At 58.9% G+C, this 16707-nt stretch overlaps 1 protein-coding gene across 1 annotated transcript; it reads left to right on the top strand.

Annotated features, from left to right (window-relative positions):
• Nucleotides 1-1978: 1978 nt before the first annotated feature.
• AQP1 (aquaporin 1 (Colton blood group)) lies at nt 1979-15477 on the top strand. Its single transcript, XM_057731910.1, has 4 exons — nt 1979-2465; nt 12149-12313; nt 12602-12682; nt 13403-15477. The coding sequence occupies exons 1-4, from the start codon at nt 2076-2078 to the stop codon at nt 13580-13582; spliced, it is 816 nt and encodes a 271-aa protein (XP_057587893.1). The 5' UTR covers nt 1979-2075; the 3' UTR covers nt 13583-15477.
• Nucleotides 15478-16707: the final 1230 nt, after the last annotated feature.

Below are 16707 nucleotides of genomic sequence, written 5' to 3'. Positions count from 1 at the left end.
GCTGAGCCTGCCCAGAGCAAAGGGTGTGGAGAAGGATCTGGAAAGTGGCCCAGTGGGGCAGGCTCCCTCTCTCAGATGGTGAATAAGGCACCAATTACCTCTGGCCACTGGGCTCTCAGAGCAGGCGGGGCCTGCCGGCCACGCTGACTCCCTCCCCTCTGTCCTGTTCCCACAGACACCTCGGTGTGCCTAGGTGGACGTGGCTCCCCCTGCCTCCACCCCCGTGGCCTCCTGCTCCCCGCAGATACCCGGCTGACCTCTGGATGGTTCATCACCAGGGTGAGGGCCGCCCTGGTGCACTGCAGCCAGGCAGGAGGGAGGCCGGTGGGGGCTGGCGTCCTCTTCTGCAGATGGTCCCCGGACACACACACAACTCAACGAACTCGCTGGGCCTCGGTTTCCCACCTGTAACATGGGGAGAAGCCAGCATTCTCTTTAGGGCTGCAGTAAGGCAGGCAGGAGAGGGGAGGAGAGGGCCAGGGAGGCCCCTCCCTCCTGAGCCCAACCTGGCCCAGGGCCCCACCTGGCTCGTCTTCCCACAGAGTAACGTGCAGCAGGCTGGAGCCCTGGGCCCGGGGTTCCTGACCGGACTTCTGGCCCGGGAGTCCAGTTTCTTGCTCCGTTCACTGGCTGCCGCTGGGCCTCTGCTTGGGAACGCACAGGGCACAGGCTGACCGCGGGGCACGCTGGGGGGGCGCGGTCTGCAGACAGGCCTCTTCTCCTGCCCCTGCTGGGGGCGCGGGCTGCTCCCTCCCTCACCTCCCCTCTGCTCACTCATCTTTCTCTTTTGGCTTCTTGCCTCTGGGTCCGGTGCTGGGCGCCCTCCTCCTGGTTTGTCTCTTCGCCCTCTGTGCTCTCTCTCTGTCTCTCTCACTCAGCCCCGACCCATCTCCCTGCCTCTGCCTGGGGACCTATGCCTTTCACGTACACTTTTGCTGACTTTGCTTCTCTCTGTCTCTCTTCCTCTCTCTGCCTGTCTCCTTTTCCTCTCCCCTTCTCTGTCCACGTCTCTCTGCCTCTCCCTTTCGTGCTTCTTCCCTCTCTCCCCTTCTCTATCCTCTTTCCCGCCCAGGCCTTCCACTCTCCAGGTTAGGCTGCTATTCCTTCTGTCTCCCAGCGGTCTGCCAGCTTGACAGCCTTTTAGAGGAAAGTCCTCACTTGCCCTCATCGTCCCCCACTCGTCCCGAAATCTTTTGCCCAAATTGCTCCAGAAGCTGGAGGACTCCCCGAGTGGGGGCCTCCCACATTCGTGCCGATCTTAGGCATGCCCCTGACCACAGGGGGAGGGTGGTCTGCCCCTGACCACAGGGGGAGGGTGGTCTGCCCCTGACCACAGGGGGAGGGTGGCCTGCAGACAGGCTCTCCGCACCCTCTGATGCCTCCGTGTCCCCATCAGGTGAGCCTCGGCCGGTGGGTCCAGGGGGTCTGGGCCATTCCTACAGTGACATCCAGTGGCCAGGTTTGGGTCAGGTGTGGGAGGCCCCGACTGCCCCTGAGGACCCCTGGACCTGTGGACTCCAGACGAATGTCACGCTGGGGTTGGATGGGGATGCTGCCAGGCCAGCAGGGTCATGGTGCCCGCCTCCAGGAGGGCAATGTCCACCTGCGGAGCCCAGCCGCTCACCCCGCCCCATCCATCCAGAACGCGGGGCTTTGCCCTTGGGCACCCCCCGAGCTTTGCACACAGGGCGGGGACACCTGGATTTCTCAGGCCCCCTGAGTGGAGCCAACTTGGAGGAATTTCTCAAAGCCTATTAGAGCAGTGGCTGCCTCCTGCCTGCCTCCTCTGGCTGGGCAGGGCTGAGGGCGGAGGGAGAGAGGGAGGGAGGGGAGAGAGGAGGAAGGGAAAAAAAGTTGGCCAGCTGACAGCAGAGCTGTGTCTGCATCCATCGCCGCCGAGAGGAGGCCCGTGCGGTGTGGGGCGGGCCACGAGCGAGGAGAGGCCTTCCTCCCTTTGTGCGCCCCCCCTGCTCCTCCCCCCAGGGCCCTATAAATAGGCCCAGCCCAGGCTGTGGCTCAGCTCTCAGAGGGAGGCAAGCACCGGGCAGCGGTCTCGAGCCAAGCCCCCTGCCAGCATGGCCAGCGAGTTTAAGAAGAAGATCTTTTGGAGGGCAGTGGTGGCCGAGTTCCTGGCCATGACCCTCTTCATCTTCATCAGCATCGGCTCGGCCCTGGGGTTCCAGTACCCGATGCAGAGCAACCAGACGACAGGTGCGGTCCAGGATAACGTGAAGGTGTCCCTGGCCTTTGGGCTGAGCATTGCCACCCTGGCCCAGAGCGTGGGCCACATCAGCGGTGCCCATCTCAACCCGGCCGTCACGCTGGGGCTCCTGCTGAGCTGCCAGATCAGCATCCTGCGGGCTGTCGTGTACATCATTGCACAGTGCTTGGGGGCCATCGTCGCCACCGCCATCCTCGCGGGCATCACCTCCTCCTTGCCCGGCAACTCGCTCGGCCTAAACTCGGTGAGTGGGGCGGCCCCAGGCTCTGGGGGCTCTAGAGTGGGGCTGAGACGGCGCTGGCCTCATCCTCCTCCCGCTGTGCAGATGGGGACACGGAGGCGCAGAGAGGACGAGAGGTTGCTGGAGGTCATGCAGTGCTGGGACTGGAACTCCGCTACACCTGCCTTCCAGAGCCTGTTTTCTGCCAGGCACGGTGGGAAGCTGAGACCCGGAGCATTATGGTCTTGCCAGTGTCCCCTGCGGGCCTCTATTGTGGGGAATAAGCTCTGGAGGCAGCAACAGTTGGGCCAGCAGGTCCTCACCCCTGGGCTGCGGTCTCTTGCCACCCCCGCCCCCTACCCCCCCAGCCCTGCCTGTGCAGCAGCTCCCTCCCCGAGCTGCCTGCACCCTGGGGACCCTCTGCCCACTGTCGCCAGCCTGCTGCCACCACCCTCCCGGCATGTCTGCAGCCGGGTCCCGGACTGTGTGCACAGCCCCCCATTCACACAGGTCCCCACACAAGTTGCCTTCAGGGGTAAATCTCCCCTTGCTCCTCTGGCCCCGGGAGTGGGACAAAGATGGGGGGTGCAAACACTTTCTGCACAGTCTGCAGGTGGCTTTCCTGGATTACAGCAGGGGGTGGCGGCCGGAGCAGGGACATCTTGCCTCCTGTCCGGATCCACGCTCTGTCGCCGGGCACGGAGAGGTGTGGTGCACGTGTTTGTGTCTGTGAGCCGTGTGTGCACGTGGATGCCCGCATGGGTCTCCGAGCCTGTGCAAGCGGGCTCCACTGCTTCTGAGAGTGTGTCCATGAGCACATTAGTGCTGCCGTGTGAGCACCTCCGGGAGTGCCTCTGTACCTGCGTGTGCCCACTGCTTGCGGCTTGGCTGGGGCCTGGCCTGGGGGCACTCAAGATAAGCACATGTGGGCGACTGGGTGGCAGCTGCGGAAAAGAATTCCTCCCGGGCCGCTTAGCATAGCTAATTGGCCCTTGGCGGCAGCTGCCTGCTGTCGCAGACCTGGGCTTTTCCAGACCCTCAGCCAAGTGCAAACTCAGACCTGGCTTGGGCCACCACAGGGGGAAATTTGGCCTGGGAGGCTGCGTAAGGCTTGGAGGAGGTCTCAGGGCGCCCAAGGGGGTGTTTTCACAGGGAGGGAGAGAGGCAAAGGAGCAGGGAGGAGGCGTCAGATCAGGTCTAGGCTGGCGGGGCCTGGGCAGGGCAGTGGGTGTGAGGACAGTAAGGGAGCTGGCCACGGGCTCTGCAGAGATGGTGGTGGGTGATTAGAGAAGCCACTGTTCTCGGGCTTCCCAGCCAAAGTTCAGATCCTGGAGCTGCAGCTGGGGGAGGCTTGGTGAGGTTAGTGCAGAGGGCAGCTGGTACGACCCTGCCAAGAGGGATTAGCACTCCTTGTGTCACAGTGACACCTCACCCAGCCTGGGATTGAAGATTAGCCCTATGGGCCAGAGTTTAGACTTTAGTCGGGGAAGATGTGGTCACGGTGGGTGTAAGGCCCTACAGGCCTGTCTCTCCAGTGGGGGCAGAGCCAGGTGACCTCAGGAAGTGCCCACTGGGTAGGGTCAGGGTCACCTTGGGGCTCAGCTGGGCATGATGGGGACAGGGAAAGGGTCCTCCTAGGGGAGGCGTTGAGTGTCCCCAGGCCTTCTGGCCCCCTCTTGACCTTCCCTCTCAAGGGACAGGCAGGACAGGCGTCTGCTGGCCGACTTTGCTCTTTCACATGGGCACCCCCGGCAGAGCTGAGGGTGAGCGCCTCTGTGCGATCTTGATGTGGCCGTGCCCTGCTTTAGTGCCCCTTCCTCTCTCAGGCCTCCATTTTCCAGAGTCACTCCAATACCTGAGCTGGGCGGGTTGCAGAAGGGGGAGAAAGAGGGGCAGCCTCGTGTAAGGCCCAGCCCTGGGCGGGGAAGCAGACAAGCTGGGTTCAAGGCCTGGCAGCTGCTAACATGCTGAGTTTTCTTGGAGTTGAGAACCCTGAGGCTCCAAGAGGGGACCTACGGCTCTTGCTATCTCTTGGCCACACCCATACTACTGGCAAGCTCACTCTGTGGACTTGAGTTTATCACTCTTCCCAGGAGGGTCTGGCTAAGGGGAGCCCATGAGCAGCCACGCTGAACACAAGGGCACTGAGTGCTGTGGTGGGGGCCAGGGCTGCCCGGGCCACACCATGGAAGTTTGGGGTCCAGAAGCACAAGTCCTGGACCGAAGTACAGGGAAAGTGTCCAGAACACTGAACCTGGGATCTGTAGGGACCTGGTAGGTGGTCTCAGCCCCTCAAGAGGGGCAGTGATCCGTCTGCAGAGCAGGTGACACACCCTTTCCTCCAGGCTCTTGGGGAGGTTCCTGCAGCCCCTTGAATCCTGGGCCCCACCCAAGCCCAAACGAATCATTGGCATGGAGATTTCCAAGGAAAATAGGAAGAGAAGTGGCAGGAAGCGGTTGCGGTGAGTCAGGGGGTTGCCCCTGGGGAGATGTTAGGGACCGATTTCTCCTCACTGAGTCAGGGCTCAGGATATGCTCCAGAAGGACCCTGGACCTCCAGCCAGCCTGCTGCATCCTAGCTGGTTCTCAGAGCCAAACCCTGATTGTGCTCCTCAGACGAGAGGCTCAGAGGCAGGGGTTGGTGCCCAGTCTGCCCTGCCCTAGCTCAGCTACTAATACCCTGTGTGACGATGCGAGCAACTTCGTCTGTGTGGCCTCAGCTGCCATCCGTGGAATGGGGACATCGCAGGGTGTGGCTGGGCTCTGGGAAGTGGAAGATGCTCCTGAACTTTGGAATCCTGACCACTTGCCGGCTCTTTTCACTCTTCCCCTCTCTGGCTTACTCACCCTGTAAACATGACTGTCACTGCTGCAGGCTGAATGCAGGGCAGCGGCAGCGCGCTCCCTGCCCTGGGAAATCCACGGTCCCGTGCAAGGCACGCCGGGTGCACCCCTGTCCATGATAAGGGGCAGAAGGCAGGTGCGGTAAGAGGTGTCAGGGCACCTGGGAGCTTCTGACCTGGAGCCGTGGGGAGGGCCAGGGGGGCTTCAGGGCGGAGGTGCCACGGGAGCTGCATGTGCAGACTCCGGGGTGGACAGAAGGGGCTTCCAGGCAGAGGAGGTCATGGCCTGAGAGTCTCGGGGTGTGGCTGACGGGGGTGGTCATGGTGGGAGGCGGGGTCTCTGGAGGCTGGTGAGGGCTCAGGGTTCAGGCCAGGGGCTTCCTGCATCCAAGAAGGGACTGGAGGCCAGGCCGTTTCAAAGCCTCTGATTTCAGTCTCTTCGGGGGCTCAGGCAGAGTGCAAACCTCCCTTATTTGGGGGACTTTTCTCAGCTCCGTTGATTCTGGGCCTGACAACCTGGGGACTTTCTACCTGCTGCATCTAGGGCCTGACTTTAGCCCCAAACTTTGCACTTCCCCAGTTTCCTGGGCCTCCGTTTCCCCAGCCACTGGGGAATGAGAGCAGCTCCCACTCCCTAACCCCCACTTCCCCGTGCCGCCAGTTCTTTCAGGGCTGAGGGCCCTCTGCCTCCCCCGGCGTTGGGGTGGCCTGGGGCGAACGAAGCCAGTTTTCCGATGGCCCTGCCCAGGGAGGGGCTGGGGGCTGGGCGGTGGTGCCACAGATGGACATATAATTACTATTTCCAGCCAGAACCAGATGAGGGGGGAGGCACAGAGCAAGGCAGGAGCTTTGCGGTGGAGACGTCCCTCACCGTGGAAAACGCGGAGGCTCTTTCCCCCTTCAGAGCCTTGGCAGCAGCCCTGGCAGCCCCACGTGGCCCACCCCGGCACCCGGCCCGAACCAGGGCTTGCTCGGGAAATCCTCCTCTGAAGGGGCTGTGCTCTGAGAGGCGACATGGCCCGCTGGGGTCCCTCAGTCTGAGGGGACGTGCCTTGTCTCCCCCATTCCCGGGTCATAGCCTCCCCTCACCCTTGGAGCCATTAGCTCACGGCAGGCCAATCCCACCCCGTCTCCCCCAGCCTGATCTCAGGTCCCCATAGCGCTCCCCGCTTTCTCTAGGGCCCCGGCCAGCAGGGATGCCTTTAGCCTTACCCTCCAGGGCTTTTCCCAGGCAGGTCCAACATGCCCCCGGGGGCACAGGGAGCCTTTGGTTCTTGCTGGCAGAGCCCCCCTGGGGGCTGTGGTCCCTGCCCTTTGGGAGCACCCGTGGGTCTGGGGTCTCCTGAATGGGTGTGGACTGAGCCCGCACGCCTGCAGGTAAAGGCAAGACAGTGTTGTCCTGGCTGGGGTTCCCTCAGCCAGAGCCTTTCTCTGGGGTCCAGAGGGGGTCCTCACCCACAGGGTTGCCTGGGGGGTAAGTGAGGGGCTGTCTTCACACAACCAAGGAGCTCAAGGCTGAAAACCTCAACACAAAAGATGGTGGGAAAGGCCGGAAAAGGCCTATTCCCATGAGCACTTCCTTTCAGTGCCCGAAATCCCACCATCAGGACCACCGGAGGCAGGTATCTGCTCGGTGTAAAGAGGGAACTTTTTTTTTAAATTGGGGAGGGGCAGCCTCCGAGTCAATAAGCGCCTTGTCATCAGGGCTGTGCAGGTAGAAACCATCAGGCAGCCAGATGGTCTAGGACACGTGGCCGTGGGGGGGCGGGGGGGGCATCTGGCTGTTACAGGTGGGTGGGAGGTCCTAACAGACTCCATGCCATACAGAGAACAGCCGTTCAGATGGCCTTGTGGGAATCCTGCGCTCAGGATCCAGAGGGTGACCGCGGGTCTTGGGAGCAGGGGCCCCACGTCAGGCGGGGAGGAATCCTGGAGACAGTCTGGAGCTGGAATCTGGGCTGAGGCCTCGATTTTACTGCCGAGGAAACCGCGGCCCACGGGTGCGGGGAGACGAGCCAAGGCTGCACAGCTGCCGATGGCAGTGCAGACCTGAGCCCCTGGCCCCCAGCCTCCAGCCCCTGATTACCTCTGCTCCTGCACAGAGCACACATTCACGCTGCACCCGCACACACACACGCCTCACACTCACACACACAGTGGCACCTGGCACGTGGGCGCACACATGTGCGTGAAGCATGTTCTCAGGCCTGCGTGGTCCCATTCAGGTCCTGGGCCTCTAGGAGGGTGGGGTGTGGGCGCCTCAGTGGGACCCCTTCCCTCCCTGGCATGAGGGCAGGGCTGCCCTGAAGTAAGGAAAAGAAGGAGGGAGGGAAGGAGGAAGCCATTGCTTTGTGTATTGTTTCTTGTCAGGAAGGTGAAATGGCTTCTGGGAGCAAATAAAGGACCCTTTGAGACCTGCTTCTCTCTCTCGTATTCAAGGGGGCTTCCTTCCCTTCTCCTCCCCCATCTCCAGCTAGCAGTGGCACTTGTGTGTGGGAGTGCAGCACACAGGGACAGAGGGACACACTCAGAAATGCATCAGACACGTAACACAAACATCTAGGGCCACACAGAGAGCCCTTCCCCCCTCCCCAGCCCCCCTCAACCACCGAGCCTGTCTCTGTAAGAGACGGTACCCTGTGTGATAAGGATTTTCAGAGATAGTTGAGATGCATCTGGCCAATACGTGATTAGATTGTCTGAACAGCCCAGGTGGGCTGAAAAAGAGGGTATATTCTCAAATTTGGAGGTGCAGGGCTTATGTATTTTCCTTAAATCAAACTTGTTAACTGTGTGGTTCAAATCTTCCCCATTCATGCTATTTCTATTTTTTGACTCTTCATTCCATCAGTTCTAAGAGAGGGCTGTTAAACCCTTTCACTCTGGTAGTGGATTGATCATTTTCTTCCTGGGATTCTGTCGATTTTTGTGTAAGCTATTTTTAGGCTGTATCGTTTAGTGCATACAGGGTGAGAACGTTTGTAATGCTTGGATAGACTTTCATTTACTTAGTGTTTGATAAACCTCTTAATATCTAATGAAAAAGAAAAGGAAAGAGTCACACCTGGACACATGTGGTGACCCACAGACACTGCAGGTACCAATCTACGGAGACATACAGAGGCACACAAAGCTGTGGCTCTCCAGCGGCACGTGCACGCAGGAGCGGTCACAGAGGGATGACACAGGAGTGCTCACTGAGGTCCCTCTCACTGGGAGCGCTGAGTCCTGGAGGCAGTGGGTGGGTGGGGCAGGCCTCAGTGTCCTCCCGCCCCTGTTCTTTGAGAATGGATGCCCAGAGCCACAGCCAGGCCTGCCTCTGGAACCTGCTGCTTCCCAAGGGTGGGACACCAGGGTACCCAGGCCAAGTTGGGGCCCTGGGCCTTAGAAGCTATTTTGGTCAGCCTGCCCATGGGCAGTGGGGAGGGGAGGGTTTGAGACCCACTGCCTGGAGAGGTCAGCCCTGCGCCACCCGAGTGCTTGGGCAGCTACAGAGCATCTTCTGTCAGTGCCTCAGTCTAAGCTGGGAACAGTCAGGACCCTTAGCCAGGTCTGTAGGTAGCCAGAACCTTGGCCTGTGAGTGTGGGTGGCACAGACCCTTGGGCAAGATTCTGGCCTTGCTGTCTCCTTCCTGAGTCTTGGCATCTTCATCTGTCATCTCACAGAGCCTTGAGCATGCTGCCCTGCAAGGTCCACAGAGACTAATGACTGGCCTGTGGTCTCCCAGAAAGCAAATGAACCAGCCCTAGCTCCAGAGAGCTTTCCCGGCTCCCTCTAGAGAGGGCGGAAATGCTAGAAAATTAGCAACATCTGCTGCTTCTATTTTGGGGGGCTTGTGGTATCTTAGTTCCCTGAACAGGGATCGAACCTGGGCCCTCATCAGTGAAAGCGCAGAGTCCTAACCACCGGACTGCCAGGAAATTCCCTTGTCTGCCACTTCTGTCACCACACAGCGAGTGTCCCCTTCAAGGTGTGGGCAGGGAGATGAGACGGTGTCCCCATTCTGTTCACACCGAGCTGCCAGGCCAGGCAGTCTGAGGCACCCACACAGGAAGCAGAAAATTCACTTCTCTGCAGGATTTGCAGGTTGTTCATTGAGGCCTTGGCGAGGTGGCAGCAGAAGTTAATTCTAGCCACAGACCCAAGAAAACTTCTTGGTGCTGGCGGAATCTGAATTGGGCCTTGAGAGTGGGCTTCAATGGGTTTGATACAAAAATGGAGAGCCTGCATCTTTCTGATGCTTTAGTTAAATGAGTGGATTTTTCTCTTGTTTATACTTGTGTTCAGAAAATTGTTGCCTTTTTTTTTTTTTTGGCCTTCATCAGTGAACTATAAGAGCTGGGCTGGGCAAAACTACCTGGGGATGTGCAAACATTTTTTTTTTCAACAACAAGTAGCCACAATTGGAATTAGCCCTGTTTAAGCAATTGTGTCACATTTAATAGGATGTAAACAAGAACATAGGGTCTGATTTTTTTTTTTAATTTTTATTGAAGTATAGTTGATTTACAGTGTTTTGTTATGGGTCTGAATTTTCACTTGCTCTTTTTCGGACATCACGTTTCAACAGACCTTTAACTATTCCTTCCAATTTTGAATTATCATTTTTTTTTCAGATATAAGTAACACAGTGCTTTGGCAGTAGAAAGAGAGGTGGTTATAGACATGGAAGCCATCGGCGGGGGTGTCGGGGGGGGGCACTTCCAGCTGGTGCGGGTGGTGGTAATGAGTTTGGGAAGAGGAAGGTTACTAACCCATGTGGTTCTGAGCAGTCAGGTCCTAAGGGCTTTAGGGAGCTAGGAAGGAGTACATCCTAGAGTTCTCAGGAGATGTGCCACTTCCTGTGGAGTGGGCACGGCACCAGGCCCCCTGCTCTGCTCACTTTGCGTGAAAAGTGGTACTGTCGGGCACAGCGAGGGCTGGGATGCTCCGTCTTGGTTAAGAACCGGGGGAGGAGATGCGCTTGCCCAGACTACATCTGTGCGGAGGGTGTGGTGGGGGTGAGGGGTAGGAGGCAGGGCCCCCTTAGAGTGACGGCGCCATTAATCAGTGTGGAAGGGCTGGTTTTGGGACTCTTGCCAGTTAGCCATTAGACCGACCCTGGAGAGCAGAGGAGAGAGCAGGAGCAGGAGCCCCGAGCCTGCTGAGCGCTCAGACATGGAGGGTGGCGGCAGGTGTGAACTTGATGGGCACTGGTACAAGCTGCCCAGCCTCACCAGTGTCGCCTTCACAGAGTCTGTCCTGCCTCCAGGCAGGCCTCATTCCCATCTCCACACTCCTGCTCAGCAGAGCCCCTCCCTTTCTGCCTGCCCACCCCCCCACCCCCTCAATCAGGAGGATAGGATGAGAAAGAGCCAGAACAAAGCCACGACAACTGTCCCGATCCCTCCGGCCTCTGCAGCCCCTTTTAAATGCCCCCAAGACAGCCCCCACTGCCTTTAGAACATCTGGCCTCCCTGGAGAATGGGAAGGGAAAATTAGATTTATTTTACGGATGGGGAAACTGAGGATCGGAGAGTGGGGAGACCATAGTTATGGTGCCAGAAAGTAGGAGAGCAAGGACCTGAACTCAGGGTTTCTGCCGCCCACGTTGGGGTGTGAAGAAAACTGGGTATTGCCCAGAGGGCTGGCTGAGCTGAGGGGCTGCAGCCCAGGGGTCGGCCAGGAAAGGCCCAGAGCTGCGGCTGCAGCACAGGGGAGGGGATGTGAGTCACTTTCCCGTGATCCATGGCTACAGACAAAGGCGGGAAGAGAATTGTTCTTGTAAGATGGCCTCGGGGTGGGGCTGAGAAAACCTCTGGCTGGTGGAGGACTGCCCTCCACCTAGGATTCTGCAAAATGTCCTGTGGCCTTGGAGACCTCCCTGCTACCCCAGGATGAGACTTCAAGGTCAGTATTATTTGGACACACCAGCTCTGCTTGGGAGAAGGCCGCCCATGTGGCCACACCCAGGCATCTTTGTGAGTGGGCCTTTGCTGATGTGGCCCAGCTCCTCTGGGTGGGCATATCTGGCCCCTGGGACCCCCATGTGGGGGGATGATGCAGGAGCTCCCTGGAGAGGGGTCTCCCTGGTGCAGCTGCAGAGGGAGGGCTCCGGTGATCTCACAGCAGCTCCAGTTCCCTTCTTTTTCCATGAGTCATGTTTCTAAATGTGGCCCAGGAGCAAGTGGGAGCCAGACAGTGGTGGCGGCCCATGTGGCCAGAGAGAGGGAGAGGTGCCAGGCCAGGAGGGAGAGGGAGGATGCAGATAGGGAGGGCAGAGCCCAGAGGAAATGGGAGAGAGACATCGTCGGGCCAGGGGAGAGACAGACAGAGGTGGGGAAGCAGACAGAGGTTCGGGGCTGCAAGGGACATAGGCTCAAGGGAGAGAGGGACACAGAGAGCTAGAGCCAGCTCACTGAGGAACACCCTCCCCATCCTTGGGAATTTTAGATGGGGTGGAATGTTCAGGACTTTCAGAATAAGAAGCAATGTCTCCAGCTGGGCCCTCCCACCCATTTGTTTCTCTTCTTCTTTGTCCCTGAATGTCCCTAACCGTCTCCTCCTGTGTCTAGGGCTCACCTGTCACCTATGGCCTTGGTACCCCAAGGTACCCTGGTCTGGGTGTACCTGGATGCAGAAACCTCCCCTCACCCCAGGCCTCTCTGGCTCCATGGAGAGTGCCACAGTGGTTAGGCCGAGCTGGTGCTTCCTCAACAGGTGTAGGAGGGGACAAGGCCTGATGTCCACTACTGGCTGGATGTGCTTGAGTGTGGCCCTGCCAGGGTCTGAAGTGATGGGCTCTGAGAGCACGGAGGGTCTGGCCCTTGGTGCCGGGCCTGGGGGCCCTGGGACGCAGTCCTTACTGCCTCTCTCCCCTACAGCTGGCCTCTGGTGTGAACTCTGGCCAGGGCCTGGGCATCGAGATCATTGGCACCCTGCAGCTGGTGCTGTGTGTGCTGGCCACCACCGACCGGAGGCGCCGTGACCTTGGGGGCTCGGCCCCGCTAGCCATCGGCCTCTCTGTGGCCCTGGGACACCTGCTGGCGGTGAGTGGGGGACCTTCCCAGGTGGGGGTGGAGATGGGGAGGGCGGAGCCAGGCTGTTGGGGTGTTCTGTCAAGGGAAGTGGGTGGGACCCTGAGAGGGCTCATTCCTTGGCTTGGGGGGACCAGCTACCTGGGAGAGGGAAGCACAGGGACCTCCTGCCCATCTCTCTGGGTCTGATTGTCACTTCCCTGTTTCCTCCCTGGTCTTCTCTCTGCGTGTCACCCTCTCTCCCTCTTTCTCTGTTTCTCTGTCTCCTGCCCTGCTCCCCCTTCCCCTTCCCTCCCACAGATCGACTACACCGGCTGCGGTATTAACCCTGCCCGTTCCTTTGGCTCTGCGGTGATCACGCACAACTTCCAGGACCACTGGGTAAGGAGTCGCAGGGCTGCCCGGTGGAGGTGGGCGGGAGGCTCTGGTGCCTTATGGTAGACCTGCGCCCACCCTGCGACACGGTTTCCCATCACAGAGGCTCTGGGAGATGGCCAGGGTGGAGGAAACCGGGAAGTTGAACCCTGAGATGAAGGGGCTGGTGGGCTCACACCTCGGGCAGCCTCCCCTTCCAGCTGAGACCTGCCCCCACTCCCCACCCCCCCAATCATCCCAGCACCTCTTGGTGTCTGCATTTCCTGAGCTGCGGGGAGGTGGGTGTGTGAGGGTGCCTGCCTCCCCCCCAGGACAAAGGGCTCGGCACCTCTAAGCTGAGTGCAGCACGGAGTCAGCGCCTGAAGGATTTAGCTGTTCCCACGGTTGATGTTTCTGTTCCAGGCCACCTTTTATCCAAGCGGACTGTCTCTGGGGTCCTTTCAAAGCTGGGGCGGGTGGGGCAGTGGCCGCCCTCAAGAAGGGGCTGGTCTGACCACGCCAGGCACACGGAGCTGCGCCACACAGAGGAAAGGAGAAGCCCACTACCAAAGGCCTGGCTTGGGCCCGTTGTGCGGAGCACAGGAATGGGGATTCTGGGGTTCAGCATTGCCTTCTCCATGCCTGGCACATGTGGGAGAGCAGTGTGCGGGAGCGGGGGTGGGTAGGGGGATCTCAGGGGAAGCAGGCCCCATCAGATGCCCTCTCACACGTCTGCTCTGTGCCTAGATTTTCTGGGTGGGGCCGTTCATCGGAGGAGCCCTGGCTGTGCTCATCTATGACTTCATCCTGGCCCCACGCAGCTGTGACCTCACAGACCGCATAAAGGTGTGGACCAGTGGCCAGGCGGAGGAGTACGACCTGGATGCCGACGACATTAACTCCAGGGTGGAGATGAAGCCCAAATAAGGGGGCCTGGCCTGGGCATCCATGTGGGGGGGCAGGGGGCAGGGGTGGGCAGAGGGAGGGGGGGTGAAATCCGTATCGTAGACACTCTGACAAGCTGGCCAAAGTCACTTCCCAAAGATCCGCAGGACCTGCATGGTCAAGCCTGATTTTTTGCAAGATGTTTCTATCACCTTCTTTCTTTTTCTCCGTTTCCTGGCCTGAGGCTTCCCGGGAACCAAGATTTTTCAATCACCCACTCCCTTGAAGTCACAAAGGAGGTGAAAGGGAGAGGCCCATCTTGCTAACTTGTCCCCTCAGAGTGTGATGGGAGGTGTGCCAGAAAGTCCCCCCTCATCCCAAATTTGCTCACCAACTCACCTGCTACAGGTGCCTGGGGCTCCACCGTGCTTGCTCTGTGCCTTTGGGCATGGCTGTCTTTCCTGTAATGTGCACTTGCCCCCAAGGATGCTCCGAGGGGAAAGAGATTCCAGCAGGTGCAGTGGTGCGGGCGGGTGGCAGACAAGCCTCGTCCTTGCCTCCTGGTTGGCTTCCAGGGCCCCCCCAGATGTGCTGCATGAACTTGGGAACATCTCAGTCTTGGGGCCTCAGTGACCCCATGTGTAAAGTGGAAGGGACAGGGAGAGCTCTATGGGCTTGAGGCCCATCTCTAGGATTCTATAAGTGTAGGCACACCACAGGTCCTGGAAGATGTAGTCCGGACCAGCACTACTTCTTCCACTTGACAAGTATATAGTTGTACCTGCACATCTATGTGAACACGTGTACATAGGCATACATGTTTCAAAGCAAAGAGCAACAGCCCATCCAGCCATTGGAAATTCCCTTCCTGGGGGAGCAGGGCCAATGGTGGCTCCACTGGACAGAGCCTGCTGTTGCAGAATGAAGGTCATTTAGAGGGTGAGGGAGGAATGCCCATGTTCCTTCACTGAGTTGTAGTTGATCTTTTCCACCTATCACTGCATCACCCCCATCATTATTTGATCCATCACTTTCTCCTGCCAGCACAGGCACAGGTCACCATTATGCAGGTGTGTGTTTATTAAGGGGCACTTGGTCGTCTGAAGGTTACCAAGCCTGAGGACAGATGACTGTGATTCAGATCAGCCCTCGGAGGCAGATGCCCTTGTTGGACCCTTGGGGGGTGGATTCCAAGCCCCCAGCTGATCCCGAGGGGAGGAGGAGGAACAAATTCACCCTTTATTCCTAAGCTCCTTGTTGGAGGCATTTGGGGCATCTGGGTGACCTGCATAGGCTGCCCAGGCCCTAGTCTTCCCTCCTCATTTATTTGGAGGGGAGAGTTGGTCTTGACCTGATGAAGAGCTATGGCTGCAGCCCAAAGACAATTCAGAGCACAGTCTTTTTTGGGGGCCAGCTATCTACACAGTGCGTTCAATTCCCACCAGGGCCAGAGCTTGTCCCCCTACGTGCCTGTGGCCACGATGGTGACAAAAACTGAAAGACACAATACACAGGTATCTAGAAGCAGCAGGATGACCAGGAAGCCCTTAATAGTCACAACCCATCATGATATCCACACACTCTCTTCTTCATTTCCTAGCAAAAACTTCTAGCCCATTTAACAGATAAAGAACCTGAAGTCCAAGGACCCACAGCTACATAATGATTTGGCCAGGCCTAGCAACGAGCACCATGTCTCTGGCTACCCCCGGACCGTGAGACTGGCCCCTCTCCGTCCCAGCTTCTGCATTTCTGCCTGGGCAATTGGCCAGGGGCCAGGAGGGGTGAGAGCTGTGCTGAAGGGGAGAGGGGGGCAGACCCATCCTGTCCTATTCTGGCTGCTGCACGCCAGGACCCTGCATCTGTCTGCTCTGCATATATGTCTCTTTGGAATTGGAATTTTATTATATGTTAAGAAAATAAAGAGTAATATAGGTCATCCAAGCTCCCTGGAATTAAGTTTTTCTTCTTTTGGTACCATGTTCCCACAAGGGATCTCTGGGTCTGAGAACCTGGGCCCACACCCGGGGACCCAGTCTGAAGGGGAACCACGGCCTGCCCTCCCGCCCCCAGGCCCCCAGGATCCCTGGTCTCAGGGGGTGGATGCAGCCCCGCCCAGAACTGCATCTGAGGGACACAGGCTCTTGCCCCTAATGTTCGATTCTGACGTGTGAAGGGGATGGGGGAAGGCAGGTGACAGCCTGGGGGTCCCCTCTGACCCCTAAGAGCAGAGCCCAGGGAGCACCAGGGACTTCGCAGGTCACCCTCGCTCTGGCCCTTCTCACGTTTCTGACCCACCTGTGCCCTGGCTGGGCACTGGGGCCCGCAGGCTGTGCCCAGGGAGATCAGCACTGGGGGTGGGGGTGGAGACAGACTTGCCCGTCAGAGCGATGCCAGTGCCAGGCACAGCGGAGGCTTAGCTGGCTGGGGAAGGAGCACCTGCAGTAGCTCAGAGGGGGAGAGCCACTTAGTCCCTTGAGGCCTTGGGGGCCAAGGGCTCCTCTGCTCTGAAATCATGAGCCACATTCAGTGAGGTTGTGCATCTTCCCACCGAGGGTCTGTGGCTTTTGTCAGATTCCTAAGGGGTCTCCCCAGGGCAGAAGGGAAGAGAGGTCAGAGTGGGCTGACCTCTGCCCCCAGGGTGACAGGAAGCCAGGAAAGGACCTCTCTGTCTGTTACTGCCTTTCCACCTGTCCCTCGTGTTGCCCAAGGCCAGTGTGGGCTGGAAAGGCTCCATCTAGGCCTGTTCAGCTCACGAAACCCCTTCCCACCCGTGCTGGGGGCGCAGCAGGCGTGGGTGTCCTCACTCGATGGAGGGGAGTGGACACTCAGAGACACGCCCCAGCCACGGGACAAATCTTTGCCAAGCTGCCATTTGGACCGAGGCCCCCGACACTCTCTCTGACACTCACGTGCACTCAGGGCTAGTTTTTCAAAACAGGAACAATTATACTGGGAAACCTAGAGCCCAATGACAGGAGGTCCAGAGTCTGGGAGGCTCACTGGGCCACGTGGGCTGGTGTTGTCAGTGTGGGCTGAGCCGATCTCGGGTGCCTGGGAAGGTCTTGGCATCCCCACTCTGCTCCTAAGAGATGCTCGGTTCCTGCCTCCCTCTGGTGGGGGGCTTTGCTGATGGTGATACAAGGCAGCCTGGCCTGTGGAGGTGG

Source organism: Hippopotamus amphibius, chromosome 4, assembly GCF_030028045.1.
Source record: "Hippopotamus amphibius kiboko isolate mHipAmp2 chromosome 4, mHipAmp2.hap2, whole genome shotgun sequence".
NCBI classification, from domain to species: Eukaryota; Metazoa; Chordata; class Mammalia; order Artiodactyla; family Hippopotamidae; genus Hippopotamus; species Hippopotamus amphibius.
This window is presented reverse-complemented; position numbering and strand designations above follow the sequence as displayed.